This window comes from Triticum dicoccoides, chromosome 2A, assembly GCF_002162155.2.
Source record: "Triticum dicoccoides isolate Atlit2015 ecotype Zavitan chromosome 2A, WEW_v2.0, whole genome shotgun sequence".
Classification (NCBI taxonomy): domain Eukaryota; kingdom Viridiplantae; phylum Streptophyta; class Magnoliopsida; order Poales; family Poaceae; genus Triticum; species Triticum dicoccoides.
In genome coordinates, this window is record NC_041382.1 from 662,353,396 (window position 1) to 662,372,593 (window position 19,198).

The window sequence follows — 19,198 nt, forward strand, 5'->3', positions numbered from 1 at the left end:
ACACACATTTTAAGCTTTGGTTATAGTATCCTTTAGTTCCACTTCTTCGCCGATCTCTCCCGCAATCTTCTTCCCCACCCCTCATCCAAGTGAGGAGCACCCGAGATCATCGAAACCCACCACCTATTGGAACATCATCAGGGAGATCAAGCAGCGAGCAACAAATTTTAATGCGCTTTTAGGTTGAAGGTCGAGTGGCAAATTTAGATGCAAATAATTTAGCTAAGTATTCAAATTCTTCTGAGAAGGGGCACCATTTGTGGTTGGGTCAACCCCATGATCAATTTTGTCTTTCACATTTTATGGCTTTCGATCAATAATACTTAGGTTTACCCTCTAAAAAATCAGTACAACTTTTCGTCGCTTCGTGGCTAGGGTTTCAGTGGTAGCAAACCTTCAGTCGATATTGAAATCTCTGGTGACGACGCAATTTATCGTCGTCCTTGTCATCTATAGAAGTCAATCCGGTATTATCTGCAACTAGACGTTCTCACATCCGCGATAAGTTGACAGAGGTTGAAAGTGAGAATTGACACGTGCACAAGTGTCTGTCCCGAGTCCGGGCACGCCAAGAACATATGTGCGCTCCCCGTGCCGTCGGCCGTCCCAATCAGTCGCGTATATTTTCCACTAGTTCCCTCGCCTGCAGGGTAGACGCGCGCATAGGAACGAGCAAGCCATTTCTAAGATGCGATCGATTCGGAGAGGAGAATTTTCTCCCCATGAGCCTAGCTGGTAGAGTGGTAGTGCACAACTGCACAAGTTTAGCCTCCTACGCGACGGAACCAGCGGGTAATTTCTTGTTCGATTCCAAAGGCTACGTGTTTAGCCCCTCGTACTACGTACGTACTTGCACATATAGAGACAAACCACCGCATTCAAGCCGCGGCAGGATCAGCGAAAAGATGAAACCCGACAACGAGAGGAATGTCGAAGACTATACATATATAGCTCGTACTATATTCTCGGGCAATGTAGTCCAGGGCTGCATTAATTAGTGCTTACTCTCTGCGTTGACGAGATCTGTCAGCGGGGAATTTCTCTCTTTATTAGACTGCCACAAGAATAACATAGATGATAATATCATACATACCTAGACAAAATAAATGATGTGGCAAGCAATATACGAAGAAAAAGAGACATGTGATAACATAGCTATTAGAGATATATTTTAGTTACATGTATTTGGTAGTCTAGAATTTATAATTCGTTTCCTACCTTATCTCTAGGAGAGGTGTCTTGCCTTCAAGTCTTGTACTACTCAATATATATACTCGCTCTCGAGGCTCAATAATACATTTATCATATTCCGTCAATTCCTCTCTATTCCCTTCTAACATGGTATCAATCTAACCGATCCAAATCCTAACCGCCGCCCGCCGCTTCCGCCCCACGCACCGTCCCTAAGGCGGTCGGCCTCCATGACCTCCATCGGGGGCTGCGCCGCCCGTACCTAGAGTTCATCTGTCGGCCGTGTTGACCGGGTGTCCTAAAGAGTCTTTTTCTCGAGCCCTTGCTCCGGGTTTTGCTCTCACTCGCCGGTTGCCTTGATTGGCGTCTTCTTTTCGGTTTTCCGATCTAAAATCAGTTTGCGTCACCCGCCGCCACCGTCAACCTCGCGACTCTACTCCGACATCGGCGTCGACTACACCGGCCACTTCATCATCAACCGCACGGCAAGGCTGGACGCGCCACCCAAGGGACGCCTTTGTGCGTCGCTGCCGGCCACTTGTCCGTGTGGTCTCCATTGCTGGTCCATCTTCAACGTCATTGCCAGGGACACCGACAACGTCGCCATCAGCTCCGCTCTGCGCGTCGTCCCTGCCATGGCGCATACAGCGTTGATGTTGGTCTGATCAACAGATCATGTGTGTGTCTTCGCCAAGCCGTCCTCGAGCACGCGCCTACCGCCGATTGAGCCACAGGTTGTCACCGCGTCATCCCTTCGGACCGTTGTGTCACCGCCCCGAGGTCTTCTCGCCAATTGCCCCAACCCACGCGTTGTTTTGCACATATCAAGACAAAATGAGTCTATAACCTAATAAATAAAGTGTTACATGACACCACACATATGTTACTTCTCACTATAGAGGTAGTAATATAGACTAGTAACATATGTATGGGAAAATACACAGGAGCTCTCGGGTGCTCCACACCCCTATACGAAAAATATTCATATAGAATTTCTAAAAAATCAAAAAAAAATCCAAAATTTCGAGATGTCAAACCTGGTTTTCCAATCTACTTCCGCGTGAAATTTTGTGAAAAAAATACCAAAAAATGTATCCGTGGCGAAGGAATTACTGCCCAGAGAAATGTACCCAAACGGTGTTTTGCTATACATAAGAATTTTTTATCTTTTTTGCCACGAATACGTTTCCTGGTATTTTTTCACCAAATTTCAGAAGGAAGTACATCAGAAACCCACGTTTGATATCTCAAAATCCCAGATTTTTTTTCAAATTTCTCGGTATTTTTTTCCTAGTATTGTACGTGTAGGGATGCTCCGCAGCGAGAGCTCTAAATCCTCGTTCCATATGTACGTTACTAGTCTAAATTACTCTCCACTATAGCTAGTCTTAAGAAAGCAAAAGAAGCACGGAGCGGAAGGTTGAAGATTTTTGCGACAACAGCAATGTCCATGGACTGGACTACTGGAAGCTATGCGTCGACCATTATATAAAAAAATCTTATGTATTGACTTCTGCGCCTCTATCAAGTTGGTGCAACAAACTAATAGGAGTATAAAATGAAACTCTGTCAAGGTCATTGCGTCGTTTTAGGGCATGTACAATAGTTGATAAAATAGTATTATCTTAATACTTGCATGTAATTTAGAGATGACAAAATCAAATATCTACAATGGGTCATCTTTTAGCCTCATCTCTAATAACTAGCTATTCCTAAAAACGTGGTGAGACATATTGTGCTAAGAGATCATCTCTTGTCTTCTTTTAAATAAGAGAAGTCAAGCTTTTTCTTATAAGTTCTCTCTCCTCCAACTCATCATTTATCCTATGTGACACTTCTAAAATAGTATCATTGTACATGCCCTTATTAACTGGTTTAGGCAGCTACTACTAAACACACGCATGCAACACGAGACGGCGTCTAATCATGCCGTCATCCATACATGTAAAACCGACGAAGTGAAAAATCACGTAACCACGAGAGCCATGCCTCTGCAAAATGCATGATAGATGTTGTCACCGACGAGAGAGATGGGAGCATGAACTGGTCCAAAAGACAGACGTGTATCATGGCTTTCACCGGCGCATCCGTACTTATGAGGTATGATACCGACGTTGCCAACGCGAGATGGATAAAAACGCCGGGACAAAAGGGAAGAGGGTTCACGGGACGCCTCCAACTCTCCGTGCCACCTGGCCCTCCCTCGTGCGCCCTCCACGACGCCGGCCCCCACGCACGCCCACAGGCGCAACGCAAAGATTCCCCTCTCGGCGTGACATGGCAACATGGGCGCGACAAGGAGAGGGGCCGGGGCATTTCGCTTCTCAAATTCTGGGGGCCCCGTGGCCGAGATGCAACTTGTAAGTTTCCAGAAGGGTTAAAAGTTAAAGTATTCAATGCATATTCCATATACTCCCTCCTGTCATTTTTAGTTCGCATATAAGATTTGACTAAAGTCAAACCTCGTAAAGTTTAACCAACTTTATAGAAAAAAATACCAATATTCGCAATCTGAAATCAATATCAATAGATGTGTCATGACTTAGCGTTTCATATTGTATAACTTTAGCATGGTAGATGTTGATATTTTTTCATATAAATACGGTCAAACTTTGTGAAGTTTGACTTTAGAGAATCCTAATATGCAGAGTAAAAAGAACCGGAGTGAGTACATGATACCTGCCATTGTTTTCACTTTCAGTGAGATGCTAATAAATTCCACTAAATTTCTCCCTGCAAAAAAATCCACTAGATTTTAATAATATTAGTTTTTTACGAAAATGATCAGATCAATTATAAACACCTCAAACATAATAAAAATTGCATCAAGGTCCATGGACCACCGGACGACCATTGCCGCCGCCAGAACGAACCGCCGACGCGCCGTTGTCGTCGCTCCCATACCGGAGCCGGACCTGACCTTGTCAATGATAGCCAGGAAGTCTTCATGCACGTGCCTCTAATGACCAACGCCCCAGAGCCGCAGTTGTCGCCGTTGAATCCTTGAGTCGATCTGAAGAACCTGCCACCAAATATCGCCATTACGTAAGCATGATGAGAAACTTTAACCTCGCCGCCCAGAGCACCGTCTAATCCGTCCCAACGAACGAACTTGAGGAGTATCGGAGCCCGTAAGACTGACTCGAAGAAGAAGCGCCGCCGTCCATTCAGACATAGCCCCTGCGAGGACTAAAACCCTACCTATCAACTAGCCGGATGCGAGGCACCAGAAATGACCTCCCCGCCACTGGCAGCCAGAGCGGCAGGCAGAGGCGGGGAGGAGAATCCAGAGGCTCACCGGTGAAGATCGAGGGAAGGAAGGCTTTCCCTAGTCGCCTTGCGAGAGGGGAAAGAAAAGCTTTACTAGATTCAAATATCTCAGCCATTTCAGCTGTAATAAGATTTCAAATAAATTTTAGAATATTCTTAAAAAAAATCAAGTATTTTACTGAATTTTAACTAACATTTCGGTCCTTAGGCCTAAACGCAAACCGAAATTAAGTGATGTTGGTAGTGGCTGAAATATTTCTAAAACCAAAATGCCAAACCATGGCCCCCACTAATATCACTATGGATATTCCATGCAACAAAAATCACTATTTTTTAACAGCATTGCTCCCATACATGTACATATGTCTCGTAGTCGATGAGAATATCTCCTTCCACTTGATGAACATCGCTGAAAAAGTTCAAATAAATACAAGAAAATATGAGCATCGATGCCGAATTTAGGTCTTGAACCCAAGTAGGTTTGTTCCACCATAAGGAACCTAACCATTTGAGCATCTCATGCAAATGTATACTAAGTACAAATATTTTTCTAGACAGATAGGTATTTATCCATCTTCACCTTTTGTTTTTCTTATAAAGGGTAACACAACAATATCATGATGATACCAAAAATACCCAGGCGTGCAATAACACAATGCTAAAAGTTAGTCAAGACATTAGGGATGCACACAACCAAAATAGAAAAAAAAACAAGTGATCAGCCGCACACAAGAACAACCAACATCAAACACCAAAGTTGTCAACACACACACACCACTCGAAGGTCCAAAAACAAGATCTCCGGAATGGTACGACGCGAGAGCGCATCATCGTCATATCCAAGGCCGGATCAAGAATTTTCACCTCGAAGAGCAAGTGACATACTCAAAGCAATGCCCTCAATAAGGAAACTATGTGTAGACATCGCTATTCCTAAGTACAACCAAAGAAGATCAAACCTGGACTTTTCACCCCCTAAAGCTCGAGACTGTGTACAGATAAAGCACCACAAAATCAAAGTCTTCATGTGTAGCAACACTCACTTGCAAGAGAAGTCATTGTTGTGAAACTCTGATCACCCAAAGGGGCATGGACAAGCCGTACACCCCGTGTCTAGGATCTCCACCGCATTCCATGGCACATGCACCTATAGATTTTTTGTTTTTATTTTGAGTAACCATGCACCCCGTGACTCCTATGCAGTGGCGGAGCTTCAGCAAGACCGAATGGGCCGCGGCCTGTCCAGCCCATGAAATTATATGCATATACATCTACTCCTGGGCCTTAAAACAGCAGTCCATATGATATTTTCTTCTTGTTGGCCCGCCCATGTTTGGGCTGCAAGCTCCGCCGCTGCTCCTATGTTCAGTCTTCTGCAGTGGCGGAGCTTCAGCAAGACATTGTCAGCAGCAGCTAAAGATGTCCTCATCAAATCTGTAGCGCAGGCGATACCCACTTACTCGATGTCATGTTTTAGGTTACCAAGAGGCTTATGCCAGGAGATCAATTCCATCCTACGTAAGTTCTGGTGGGGATGTAAAGCTGGTGAACGAAAAGCTTGCTGGGTGGCATGGTCGGATATGACAAAGCCACGGTACATGGGAGGACTAGGGTTTAGGGACATAGAATTGTTCAACCTAGCTCTTTTAGCTCGTCAAGCATGGAGGGTTCTACAATCACCAGATAGTTTGAGTGCGAGGATACTCAAAGCGAGATACTTCCCAGCAACAGAATTCTTGCAAGCAGATTTGGGCTCGCGACCGTCGCAGGTATGGCGAGCTATCCTTGATGGGAGAGATACTCTGAAGCAAGGGATAATTAAGAGAATTGATACGGGCGAAGCTACCGATCCATGGAATGATAACTGGCTGCCCCGAGATGGGAGACTACGACCTATTGCTTGCCTGGCGGCGCATGCCCCTTCCAGGGTGAGTGAGTTCATTGATCGTACGTCAGCAACATGGAACTGTGAGAAGCTTAAGGAGTGTTTCCTGCCGATGGATGTGGAGGCGATTCTGAACCTCCCTTTGTCGACCAGGAACCAGCAGGACGAGTGGGCTTGGCACTACGACCGCAAAGGGGTTTTTACAGTTCGATCAGCATACAAGATGCTTGTGCATACCAAGACAACAAGGGAAGCTTGGCTGGAGGGGTCAGCTGCTTCGTCTGATACAAAAAAGGTAGAAAAACAGTGAACTTCCCTTTGGCGAATCCAAGTTCCATCCAAAATAAAAGTTTTTTTATGGAGGCTAGCAAAGCACTCTCTCCCGACGAGTGATGTTCTTAAACATAGAAATATGGCAGTGGAAGATAAATGTGCGGTGTGTGGAGAAGATGACTCGTGGAAGCATTCGTTGATCGAGTGTACAATGGCTAAATGCGTTTGGGCTTTGGCATCAGTGGAGGTTGCGGAACAGGTCTCCATGACGCAACAAGGGAATGCGAGGGACTGGATTTTTGAGCTCATTGAAAAATTACCCTCTAGTGAAATGACAGAGGCGTTTGTCTCCCTATGGGCTATCTGGCACGCAAGGCGGAAGGTAATTCATAAAAATCTATTCCAAAGTCCATTATCTACTCATTGCTTCATCAGGAGTTTCATGGAAGATCTAGGTGTGGTACAGAGCAAGATGAATAACAAGGTACAAGCAAGACAAGTGGAGACCAATGTCCAGCAATGGATCCCCTCACCAGCCGGCTGGACGAAGGTAAACGTGGACGGAGCCTTGGGAAAACTTGATGACAAGGCTGCCGTTGCAGCTGTAGCACGAAGTTGTGAAGGTGAATTCTTGGGAGCTTCTTCTGTTGTCTTCATAGGAATTTCAGATGCAGAAACCGTTGAAGCTCTTGCGATAAGGGAGGCTCTCTCATTGGCGGACGACTTGCTTACTCGAAGAGTTAAGGTGGCTTCTGATTGCCTTAGGGTGATCAATACTATGAATGAGGACTCCAAACCAGTATATTATCACATCACACAGGAGATTAAGGCCAGAGGTGCGCAGTTGGATGGCTTTGTTTTTTGTCACGAGAAACGCAGTTCAAACTTTGAAGCTCACAGGCTTGCTCGATCATCACTTAGGTATAATGTTGGCCGGTTTGTCTGGCTACTAGATCCGCCTGAGAGCTTATGTATCCCTAGAACTCTTGTGATATAATGTCTGGAGGGGTACTTTACCTTCCTCAAAAAAAAACGTGGACATTTCCATGCAATCGGAAATTTTACCAACAAGATATGGGTTGACGGGCAATGCCAAGACGACGTGCATAGGAGGCAGGTAGACATTTCCCTCAAAAAAAAAGGAGGCAGGTAGACAACGTCGAGCAGCCAGCGTGCAGCCATTGAACCGAACAAACCGCACTTTGTCACGTGCCTTTGAGAGTGCCCCCCAAAAAAAATTTACCTACATACTTCACAGTGCAGCTGCGCCGGATGGACGCGGCGAGCGCACACACTAGACGACAAAAGTAGTTTGATGTCTGTAATAAAAGCGTTATCTAGTGGGTAGTGTAAAGAATACTTATACGCATGCATGTGCCAACGTCATCTATTTATTCCGTTTCAATTTTTCAAAAAGCTATAACTTTTGAACCGAGTGTCAGAACACAAAACCGTTTTCACTGCAGGGTTCCTCGCGACGAGCTCTTCAAAACTAGATTCCATATGAATATGTTTTGATAATTTTTTTTCCAAAAGCAACTTTAATGCTAGATGAAGCAGCTTTAGTGCTAAACATGAGCAACTCAGATGCTAGATGAATTGCACCATGTGTATAACTAAGTTCGCCTAGTAGCCACCTAGTTAGTTGTGTGCAACAGTGTATTAGGTGGTCACCATGATTTCTAAGTTGCATACATTGGAAAATAAGTTGTGGATTGTTTAGTTGCCTATCATACTATGAATTTTTTTTACCGTAGAGTGGAAACTTGTCTAACATGGCTTCTAAGTTGTCTACCACAGAAATCAGGTTGCCCTTTCACTACGAAGTTGCCTACGAGTGATCCTCAATTTCTTATAATACTATGAAAGTTGTCCATCAAGGGACCTAAGTTGCCTACAATATCGAAAAAAAATTGTGGGATCTAAGTCATCTATCATGATTTCAAATTTTAAACTATGAGGGGATGGGTGGTATGAGACCTGTGTGTTTTCCTTTTCTAGGGGAGTCTACCCGCCATCAAGGGACCTAAGCACACGGGTGTTGGCTGGCGAGCTCTTCAAAACTAAACCCACATGGATATGTTTTGATGATTTTTCTTTCTTTCAGAAAGTAACTTAGTCGCTAGATGAGACAACTTTAGTGCTAAATAGAAGCAAATCCACTTCAATTTAAAGTAACTACTTACCAACAATGAGCAACTAACTAGTAATAAAGAATAACCTTAAACAGAGGTAGACAACATCAGATCACCTTTATAAGCAACTTTCTTTCTACGAGAGACAACATTAGTGCAAAAAATAGGCAACTTCACTACACTTTCTCTTAATTAATTTTCTCTAACATTCTCCTAACTTCCTCATCGGTACTTCTAAGTTGCATATTCTCCTAGCTTCCTCACCGATACTTCTAAGTTGCATATTGTTGTTTCTAAACTGCCTATAATACTACGAAGTCATCTACCATTGATACTCTTGTGTCTGCTATTGCTAACTACGATAGGCAACTTGGTGCTCAATTTTGGCAACTTTAGAGTGTTTGCAGGCAACTTAGAAAAACAATGATAAACCACTTCACAATATTGTAGTTGCAAAGTTAGGTAACCGAGTAGCAATGATAGGCAACTAATTACCAATAGTAGGCAACTAGGCATCAATTGGTAGGCTATTTACAATATTTATAGGCAACTGCACATCAATTGTAGGCAACCGACTATCAAACAATAGGCAAATGAGCAACCATGATAGGCAGGTTGGGATAATGTTAGTAAAATTCACAGATACACATAGTGTAGTGAAGTTGTTTTGTATGTAGCACTAAAGGGGCCTTATGTTTTGTGTGAATTTTCTTGTTTTTACACAAACAAACCTAACAGGAAGTCCTACTAGGCCAAAGAGAAGAAGTTGCTTCTCTATAGCATGATAGTTGCCTCCTTCACACCCAAAGTTGCCCTAAAAAATTATGCAGTTGCCCACAATCAACCATATAGTTGCCTAAAACAAAGTATCCAGTTGCCCACAATCAACAAATAATTTCCTAAAACCATGTATCCAGTTGCCCAATCCTCATGGACAAAAATATTTTACCAAGACCATTTTTTGGTAAATATCTAAATGTTTTAGATACCTATAATTAAGTTTGGGTCATAGAGGGGGAGTAAAGATTTTCTTCTCCTCGGGTGGGATCCCTTGGTGCCACCGTAGAGGGGAGCGGGTGGAACATACATATATATGTTGTTTCTACTTGTTGTTTTTGTGGTTCTTGTTTTTTTTTTGCATAAGGTTTGCCTGATGTTACTGCAAGAAGCTTATGGGGCAGCAACTCCTCTTTTAATGCATGACACTAGTTGCTTCAAATTTTACAAGAGTTGTCTGAAATCATAGCAAAGTTGTTGCATGTTTTTTACTTTTGCATAGGGGATGCATGCTAGTTTTACTACAAGGAACTCATATGGGGCAGCAGACCTTTTTCTACATGCCTGATAGTTGGACTCATTGGATGATTAAAAGTGTCTAAAGAGACCGATTCCAATATTTTGGGGCATTTTGGTGATCCACGTTGGAGTTGTCCTTATGATCCTTATGATAGGCGATTTAGAGGTGAAGCTAGTCAATTGGTAGTCATGATAATCAACTTATAAGGATCCTCCATTGATAGGTAGTCATACTAGGGGGAAAAAGGAGTTGTTTTTCTATAGCACTAAAGTTGCCTCCGTATCGCACAAAGTTGCTCGGAAAAAAAAATCGCCAAAACCTACTCATATGGGATCTAGTTTTGAAGAACTCGTCGCGAGAAACCCAATGATGAAAACGGATTTGAATTTTGAGATTCTAATGAAAAGTTACAAGTTTTAAAGTTTTTGGTCCCATAATAAATGCAGGTGGGATAGTTATGTGCGCGCATTCGGTTTCCTTTTTTGATTGTCCTCGTTGACGCATAGGGAGGTCATTCCTTATATGGGAGAGCGCTCGCTCCCACGTACGAGCGCACGGGTGCCATCGAGTCACGTCCAAAAAATTAATGCCCACTGCCAATGAGGCTAGCCGCGAGGACCTTTGACCATGCCACCAAAAGGTGAGAATCCACTTCCAAGCCAATGAAGTGAGATGTGTGTTGGTAACGCAATCCAATTAATGGATATGTATGTTCCAAGGAGGGGAACCGCCGTATCGCTGGCCTATAGATCTTTGTGAGCCAACACGCTGCAAGGTTCCCAACACCAGTCTACGATGGATTGAAGAACGGGATGGTCGGTGCTGGCGAAGCCCTCGCGCAAAAGAAGTGGCAGTGGCATCAGCACCGAGCACCACCTTGCACCCCCGCCGCCACGAAGACGCCTAAGCGACAGAAGGTGTCCTCGCCGCATTCATTGCGACCGTGCGGGTTTCGCCGAGCAGAATTCGGGCCAGTTCTTTTGGGCGATTTTATCAGAATCGCCCCCCTCCCCAGCTTCTCCCATAATCACCACTCAATATGTTTTTTATAATTCTAGTTAATTAGACCTTAACTAGATAGGATTGTAAAAAATATATAGAGTGACGGTTCTGGGAGAAGCTGGGGTGAGGAATGATTCTGGGAGAATCGTCGAAAAGAACTGGCATGAAGACTAGGGTGGCGACGAGGAAACAAAAGGGAGGGGTTGGGGGATCGGGTGTCCCCGTGTGATGGCTATGCTGTTATTTTGGACATAACGGTGGAGCGCCTACATCACAGTTCACAGTGCGACATACCTGACATTTTGAAGCGAATCCGTAGCAGAACCGTCTTGACAGGAACGTCCAGCTGAGCGCGCGTACCATCGTTGCGACAACAGATTGAATTTTTTCCGTTCAAAATTTCCAGCAAGACTGGAGCGTTTAGTTGACTCGTTTGAACGCCCTTTCACCTTTCCCGTCTGATGTATCCCGACCACACATCATGGCGCCAGGCCAGCCTTGCCATCGTCGTCCGGAGACAAATCCCTCCGCCCCAAATGATTCCTTCGGATCATTCATGTGCGTGCAGTGCAGCTAAACAGCAACTTCTGAGCCGGTCCATGATGCAGCCTTTCTCTTTGATTGCACACATCATGGCGCCAGGCCAGCCTTGCCAGAACCAGTACGCCGTGCGGCCGGGATACGCACGACGGTTTGGCGTCGGCAGCGGCGCTTGCCCCAGAATGTGCTGTGCCTGAACAGAACCATGCTTGGAGTTATGCCAAGAATCATTCGCAAAGCAAATTCGAGGTTTAGTGCAGAGGATCAAAGTAGGCAAAACCAGATCGCTAATCAGCACCTAGTGAAGGACATCCTTGTTGTAAGAAAGGTACATGGATAATTGGATAGTGCCATCACGGAGAAAACATTAGAAGAATTATAAGTTTATTTCAACAAAAATCATGACAGGGTAAAGATCGCTTAGTTCCATTCTCAGCACTCAGAACCCGTAATATTATATGTACGACATTCCATCTAGACAGCAAACAACCAGGCAAATGTTGGACCCAACAAATGGGCAAAATGATAGACCATGCTCGGGTGTCAGGAGCGAGTTTGAAACCAGGCAAACCTCACATAAATGAAGCTTCTTTGTCACTGCTGAAGATTATATGCAGAAAGAAGACCTAGGACTACTGTGACCAAAAAAAGATCCAATAATAACTAAGAAATCAAGCTAAGTTCTTTTCGGGCTCAATTCCTTTAAAAAAGCAAAGCAATGCAAAAAAAACAGTTCCCAATTGCCTCCAGCAACACATTAGCTATCAGATATACTCCCATACAATCAAATATAATACTTGTGCTGGTCATTTATATATTTTTTGAGTTACAGGGAATTGGTTCTCCCATGTAGTAAATTAACATGGTGACTCTGCAGAGAATACGTAGCGGAGTGAAGTTGTTCAACCCATTTCCTCTCTCACTGGCTCAGTCTAAAACAAGTCACTAACTGATAAAACTATTTGGTAATTTTACAGTGACTGATAATTTGAGGGCGGAGCATAATCTTGTTTCATGTATGATCTCTTAAATTACAGTGACTAATTCAGCAGTAATTCCGTACAGACAGTCAGAAACAACTATTCCCACCGTCCCGAAAAAGTGTCGCTGATTTAGTACAATTTATACTAACTTTGTGCTAAATCAGCGACACTTACTTTGGGACAGAAGGAGTACTTAACAGAGGTACAGCAGGCTGCAGATTCACTTTCCTAACCGATATAGAGTTGGATACTTGTATAGCTTAAATCTCAAGAGTGGACAACATGTTAAAACCCTAATAATATCTCTACCATACAGTTTCAACCTCCGCTATTCTCCATTTCATTAATACCAGTACAAAAATGTACTTCCAACATTTCATCCAGTACAAAAATAGGATGTCTGTTCTGAGACTTCTGGTTTCAGCACTTTCTAGAAATCTACACCCTACTTCGAGCTATGCTAAACTTATACAGTATGTCACCCTGATCAAGCACAGCGAAGAGAAGCAGTGCGGCTATCCAGCAGGTTGCAGAAGATCATCAGTAGATCCTAATAGTAGATAATGTAGATGCCAACAAACTGAGAGATTTAATGCATAAAGGCACCAGCATCATCATGCAAAGAAGCTTAAGACCCCATGGATAAATCTGAGTGGTGCTTGAATGAAGCAAATAATTATCCCAGCCAAGGACATCTCCGCAGGTGGAAATGTGGAACCAGTACCTTGGAAGCCACTCCATGAAGTTTCTCACACCAGAAGAAGAGATGCCAGAATCTCTCCCATTGTCTGCTCAGGTACATCAGTTCTATCATCTAAGTCTGCTCCAGACTGAAGAACAGCAGCATCCAGTACTAGCTTTCTCCTTGCAATTGCGTATATGCTTTCATCAACTGATTCCTTTGTCACTAACCTGGATAAAATAAATACTCACTGTTATCAAATTATCATCTTAAGAGTTTGATTATTCTTTTTTTTTGTTTCTTATGTGACATCTAGTGTTCTTTTTCGACTTTCAGATCATTTGGAGTTCAAGCGACCAGTATCCTTCCTTTTTATCTGAACCCAATGGAAACAGACTAAGCGGACTATGTTCAAAGGGGAATGGGATATTTTTTTAGCAGAGGACATCACATAGCAAAAGCAGGTGCAGATTGTATGACGCACATTTGAAAATAAAAATATCACCAGCTTATATAGTGCGAGGGTGCCTAACATTTTATTAAAGCGAAAGAAAAGAATTACTTCTGAAAACTACCAGCACGAGCCTCCATACTTTGAATTGCATTGGCAATCAAAGGCAAAAACAGTAGTACCAAAAACAGAAAGGAAAAACAATCAAACTTTGTCTTGAGAAATGCAATACAATTAACCTAACTATATTCCAACAAAGATCATATTATCTAACTGCTAAGGACCAAAGAATCCGAACAAGGGTAAAAGAAAAAACTATAACCCAGAACAAGTGTAACTCGTACTATAAAAATACCATTCAAGAGCTTATAACATGCAGATGCTCCCACATTAGAACGAATGTTGTAGAGAAGTGAACCATTGTCGGAATAAGAAAAATATGAATACTTCAAAATATGCTCACCTAGTCATATGGCCAGAAACAGCAAAAATAGAAGCAGCAAAAATTAAAACAAACGTCATATTTTGAGCCGCACCTATAGATAGTGACAGGTTTCTGCTGTCCAATGCGATGGCAACGATCTTCAGCTTGCCGGTCCATCTGAGGGTTAAAATCCATGTCATGTATTATGACTGTATCAGCTCCTATTAGATTCAGCCCCTGACCTCCAGCTCTAGTTGAAAGCAAACATGCATTTATCGAAAGATCATTGTTGAAAGTGTCCACTATAGTCTGCCTTTCTATTACTGGGGTGCTGAAACAAAAGGGATTTTACCAGTTAAGAATTATAATACAATTTAATTCAGAAACTTGCTGAGGAAAGAACTAACCCTCCATCGAGACGCCTGTATGTAATTCCTATTACTTCCAGTGCCCATTCAAGGATATCAAGCATTGTGGTCCACTGGCTGAATATAAGAACTCGGTGACCATTATTTGCTAAAGAAGGTAGAAGCTCTGCTAAGGCCTGAACAAAAAGTAGGAATTAAGGTAAATCATAAATTGCACTTGAGTCCTAATATGCCTTGATCAAGGAAATTTTAGTAGTCCAGATAAAGAAAAAATATATAATTATACTATTGTGTGTTTTACTGTTATTCTTCTTTTTTCTTGGATAGGAACTGGCTAACCAGATAAAGAGAAAAAATGGTACCTGACATTTCGCCGATGCAAATACATGCTCGTCTTTTAGGGCACCCTTTGTACCAGCATCACCATGTGTAATCAACAACTGGAGGAGAAATTAAGAATTGAATGATACAAGTGTCCCACAAAAAATATACTAAGAACAAGCTAATTTAGGGCAAAAGGGGTGTGTTTCAACAGCAAAACCATCCCCTGCACAGTACAACTATTGACAAATAACAACAAATGCATACTACTTTGATGTCGCACTTAATTATTTGGCATGCAGAATGGCAGAAGAAGCTAACAAAGCAGGATAGCGAAAATCAGAAAGCAAATAAGACTCATTATAATTTAGTAAGCAAAGTGAATAGGAGGTGAAAGCAGCTGATTAGGAGAAACCAGGTAAAGAGAAATAACAATACTTGGTGGATAGCAAAATCATTGTAGTTCTTTAGCGCTTGGATTGCTCTGTCCAAGGAACATTCAAAGCCAAATGCGCCTTTAGGATACGTCAACCTTGCGATTCGTTCAACATCTTTGTCGCTGTAAATGCGCCTTATAAGCAAAGGGTGATTGGCAATCTGTGGGAGCAATGAAAAACCCTTTAAGATGGAAATAAACATCTTCCTGAATTTTGCATCACAGGATATACTCACCTTACGCAACTGCATAAAATAGTTTGATATTTGACGCTTTGGAATTAATCCAACAACATTTTGAGGATATTGGCCAGAAGATTTTGCAGTACGAGCCTCACAAATGGCACGGTACTCATTTGCGGCTCCATTATAAGCTTTAAGCTGCTCTGATCCCATGGAGACAAAGTTAACCTGTCACACGCAATCAATGTAGTTCAAACAGGGAAGATCAACAAGAACATGCAATTGCTGATGACTAAAGATAAGTCAATGTACATGTTGCGTCTTCGGGACAAGTTGCTGCATAACATCCGACTTCAAGCGCCTAAGGATGAATGGCCCTAAGATGGACTTTATACGTGAAATTAACTCATGGTCTTCTGAATTCAATAGCTTCTTGAGATCAACTTCTCCTGTGGCAAATATATCAGGCATCATGAACTCCAACAATGACCATAGCTCCTGCAGATGATATGAAATTCAAGAGCAGCTTCTTGTAAGAAAATGGCCAGCATCTGATAATTAAAGGCAGCTGAAAGGATATGGAGTTTAAACAGTTGGGGGTGCACATTTCAACTATAGCCGGATGAACCCATCATAAATTCAGTTTTATGAGTATTCATCTAGGTAAGCAGCAGACATCAAACCATAAGATGGTAAAAAATGTGAAGTTAATAGTGTTGAACCACAAGCACTGTGTACAACACAGAACCATTAGATATTAAGATACTAATTCTAAATCATATAGATAAGAATATGATATTGAGAAACTTTAATCGGTAGCTACAAATCCTTAGTACACTTGCTGATCACACCTCCATGACTTTGTGAGTCTTTGACATGCAGGATATTGGTAAAATGTACCCAATCCATATAGTCAGTCCTTTACAGGTAGTGTTATGCTGATATGTCCTTTTATTTCTGTATCACACGGGCAGATGTATCGTGATATATTTAACTACAATGGCATCATAGGGTATCAGAGGAAAAAATAAAGCTTAAGTTGGACACTTGCATCAAGACTCACATGCAAATCATTTTGAAGTGGAGTTCCCGTCAGCATTAGCCGCTGACGAGCATGTTGTGCAACAGCCATAAGGTTTTTCCATCGGAAGCTGCCCTTATCTTTCAGCACGTGTGCTTCGTCCATCAATACACAACTCCATTTCCATCTTTTGAGTGCCTTGCGGTCATCCTTTTGTTGAGCACTGCATTATGGATCAAAGCAGCACATAAATCTTCTAAAAATATGCAGAATCACTAGTGAATCTCCATAAGATATTCTGTTTTTCCACCCTAAGGAACTACAAACCTCCGTCTTTCGAAGAGCGAGTAGCCAACAAGTAGGACATTAAATGGAGCTGGACATCCTGCTTTGCCTAAGGAACTTAACTCCTTTGAGAAGGCAGTCCTTCCAGCACCATGAAACATGATGATCGAAAACGAAGGACACCACTTCTTAAGTTCCCTTTCCCAATTTTCCAACACTGAAGCTGGGCAAACTATCAGGTGTGGACCCGGGTCATCATATAGATGTTGCAAGAGATTAAGGTAAGTCACAGCCTGTAAATAATGAGACCAAATTCAAACATTAAGAAATGAATAATGAACCGGCACTCAAGTATAGGGCAAATCCTACTAATCAGTTTATTCTTGGAAATGTCACAACAGGCTACAATCAGGTTACATTTTATAGTATGTGTGCATAATGACCAAAAAAACACATGAACAACAGTCCACGATAATAATGGACAGGGCGCAAAAACATCAAATTTGAACAAGCTAACTTATCATGCTTTAGTACTACCATATTAAGATGATTGGTTATTTTCATTTTTACTTAAAACACTGTAAGCTTGCTTACCTGGACTGTCTTGCCGAGACCCATTTCATCAGCCAAAATTGCTGTAGAAAGGAGAGAAGGTTAACATGAATAATAGTCTTTTGAGCAGGGGAAAGTTAGAACATGATAAGAAAAAATGAAAAGAACCAATATGATCGTTGACTGGTACTACTCTGATAACCTCACAAACATAATGTATGTAATGCAAGACAACATCGTTTCAGTCTTTCAGACCAGCAAGCACTAACACGGTACATTAGCACATGACAAGACAAGGTTTTCTGTACCGCATGAAAATTCTGATAGTTACAATGTAAACATTTTTACTCGGTGCACCTTTACAGTAAATTGGAATACCTGTACCTAAATTCTATGAACCAAACGGTGATCTAGTATCCAAGTGATCTACATCAAGTTAGTTTCTAATTCATACAATACAGATGTAATGATCGAACAAGACTACCAACTGCTTGTTTTAGAAGACAAAGGTTGCATAAGGATTGAAAGAATAGGATGCTCAGTGACAAGTGCCATGTTATCATGTATTTACTACTTAGCGAACTAAATGCAACTGATCATAAACAAGTGGGGTGAACTCAGATCCATCAGTTTGATGTCATGGCTAGATGTTACTGATGAAAAGGAAACAATAGTTTAACAAGCATCTTCGGGTTCAAAATTTTAATTCACAGAAAATCACCTCCGCCGATGCCTTTCTGATGCAACAGTAGAAGGAAATTGACCCCCACAAGCTGGTATGGTTTCAGCACCGGGTTGAATTCCATGTCCTCGCTTGTGCATGCGGCATCCACATCTTCCTGTTCTCATATCGCATTGCATCAAAAGACAAAAACTTGATAGTTCAAGACATGTAAACTGCATCAAAACTGACAACTGTACCTGAGTGACAATCCGGACGGTGGAGGCATCTGTCTCAGCATAACTTTCGCAATTCCGTGCTGAAGAACCATACAACTCCTGCCTCAGATCAACCGAAATCCGTGAGCACCTGCGCAATGCCTTCCCCACCACATCCCCTTCCACCTCCTCTGCCTTCACACTACTCTGCCCATTGTAGTCCCCATCTTCATCATCCTCGTTCTCCAACTCCGACCAGTTCACCCCATCATCCTCTTCTTCATCTCCTACCTCCACCACAGCAGCAGCCACAGAGCCATCACTGTCATCATCGTCCTCGATCACGAATCGGCGACCAGTGGTGCGGCGCGGCCGTGATGACCTCGGAGCAGGGTGGTCGGAATCATCATCTGCGAGGTCAGAGTCATCATCGGCGATGTCGGAGTCCTCAAATGCGAGGTCCAAATCTTCCTCTTCCTCGGAGAGGTCGATGGCTGTTGCCAGCCGTCGACCAGTGGAAGGGCGCGGCCGCGATCTCCTCGAAGCGGGGAGGTCGAAATCGTCGTCTTCAGGGTCCAAGTCGTCTTCGGGGACGAAGTCGTCGTCGGAGAGCGCCGCGAGGATGGCGGCCTTGGAGGGTTTAGGGTTGTGCCGGGAGGACTGGGTGGACGGCGTGGCCCGCCTAGGCGGGCTTTTGTGCTGGGGATGCTTGACCACGCGCGAGCTACTCTCGGCGCGGCGCGCCTTGGCGCTTTTCCCCAGGTCGAAGTCGTCGTCGTCGTCGTCGGAGAGGACGACGGCGGCGCCGTTGCTGGCGCCGACGGCGGAGGAAGACTTAGGGTCGTAGCGGAACGAATCGATGGGAGGGGGAGGCCGCGCGGGCGGCTGAGGGCTCCGGTGGGGGCGCTTGAGGACCCGGGAGGGCTTGAAGGAGTGGTTCGACCACTCGTCGTCGGAGATCTCCTCGAAGTCCCGCCGCATCGGGGCGGCGGCTGCGGGCCTGCGGGTTCCTCTGGGGTCT

The 19,198-nt window shown here is 43.3% G+C and overlaps 1 protein-coding gene across 1 annotated transcript; it reads right to left on the reverse strand.

Moving 5' to 3' along the window:
• Window positions 1-12,795: 12,795 nt before the first annotated feature.
• LOC119356058 (protein CHROMATIN REMODELING 19) lies at window positions 12,796-19,192 on the reverse strand. The gene is made up of 12 exons (XM_037622957.1): window positions 18,220-19,192; window positions 18,020-18,137; window positions 17,341-17,381; window positions 16,789-17,039; window positions 16,504-16,684; window positions 15,753-15,938; window positions 15,495-15,668; window positions 15,261-15,419; window positions 14,864-14,941; window positions 14,541-14,677; window positions 14,246-14,464; window positions 12,796-13,488 (listed from the first exon to the last, which is right to left on the reverse strand). The coding sequence occupies exons 1-12, from the start codon at window positions 19,156-19,158 to the stop codon at window positions 13,326-13,328; spliced, it is 2,646 nt and encodes an 881-aa protein (XP_037478854.1). The 5' UTR covers window positions 19,159-19,192; the 3' UTR covers window positions 12,796-13,325.
• Window positions 19,193-19,198: the final 6 nt, after the last annotated feature.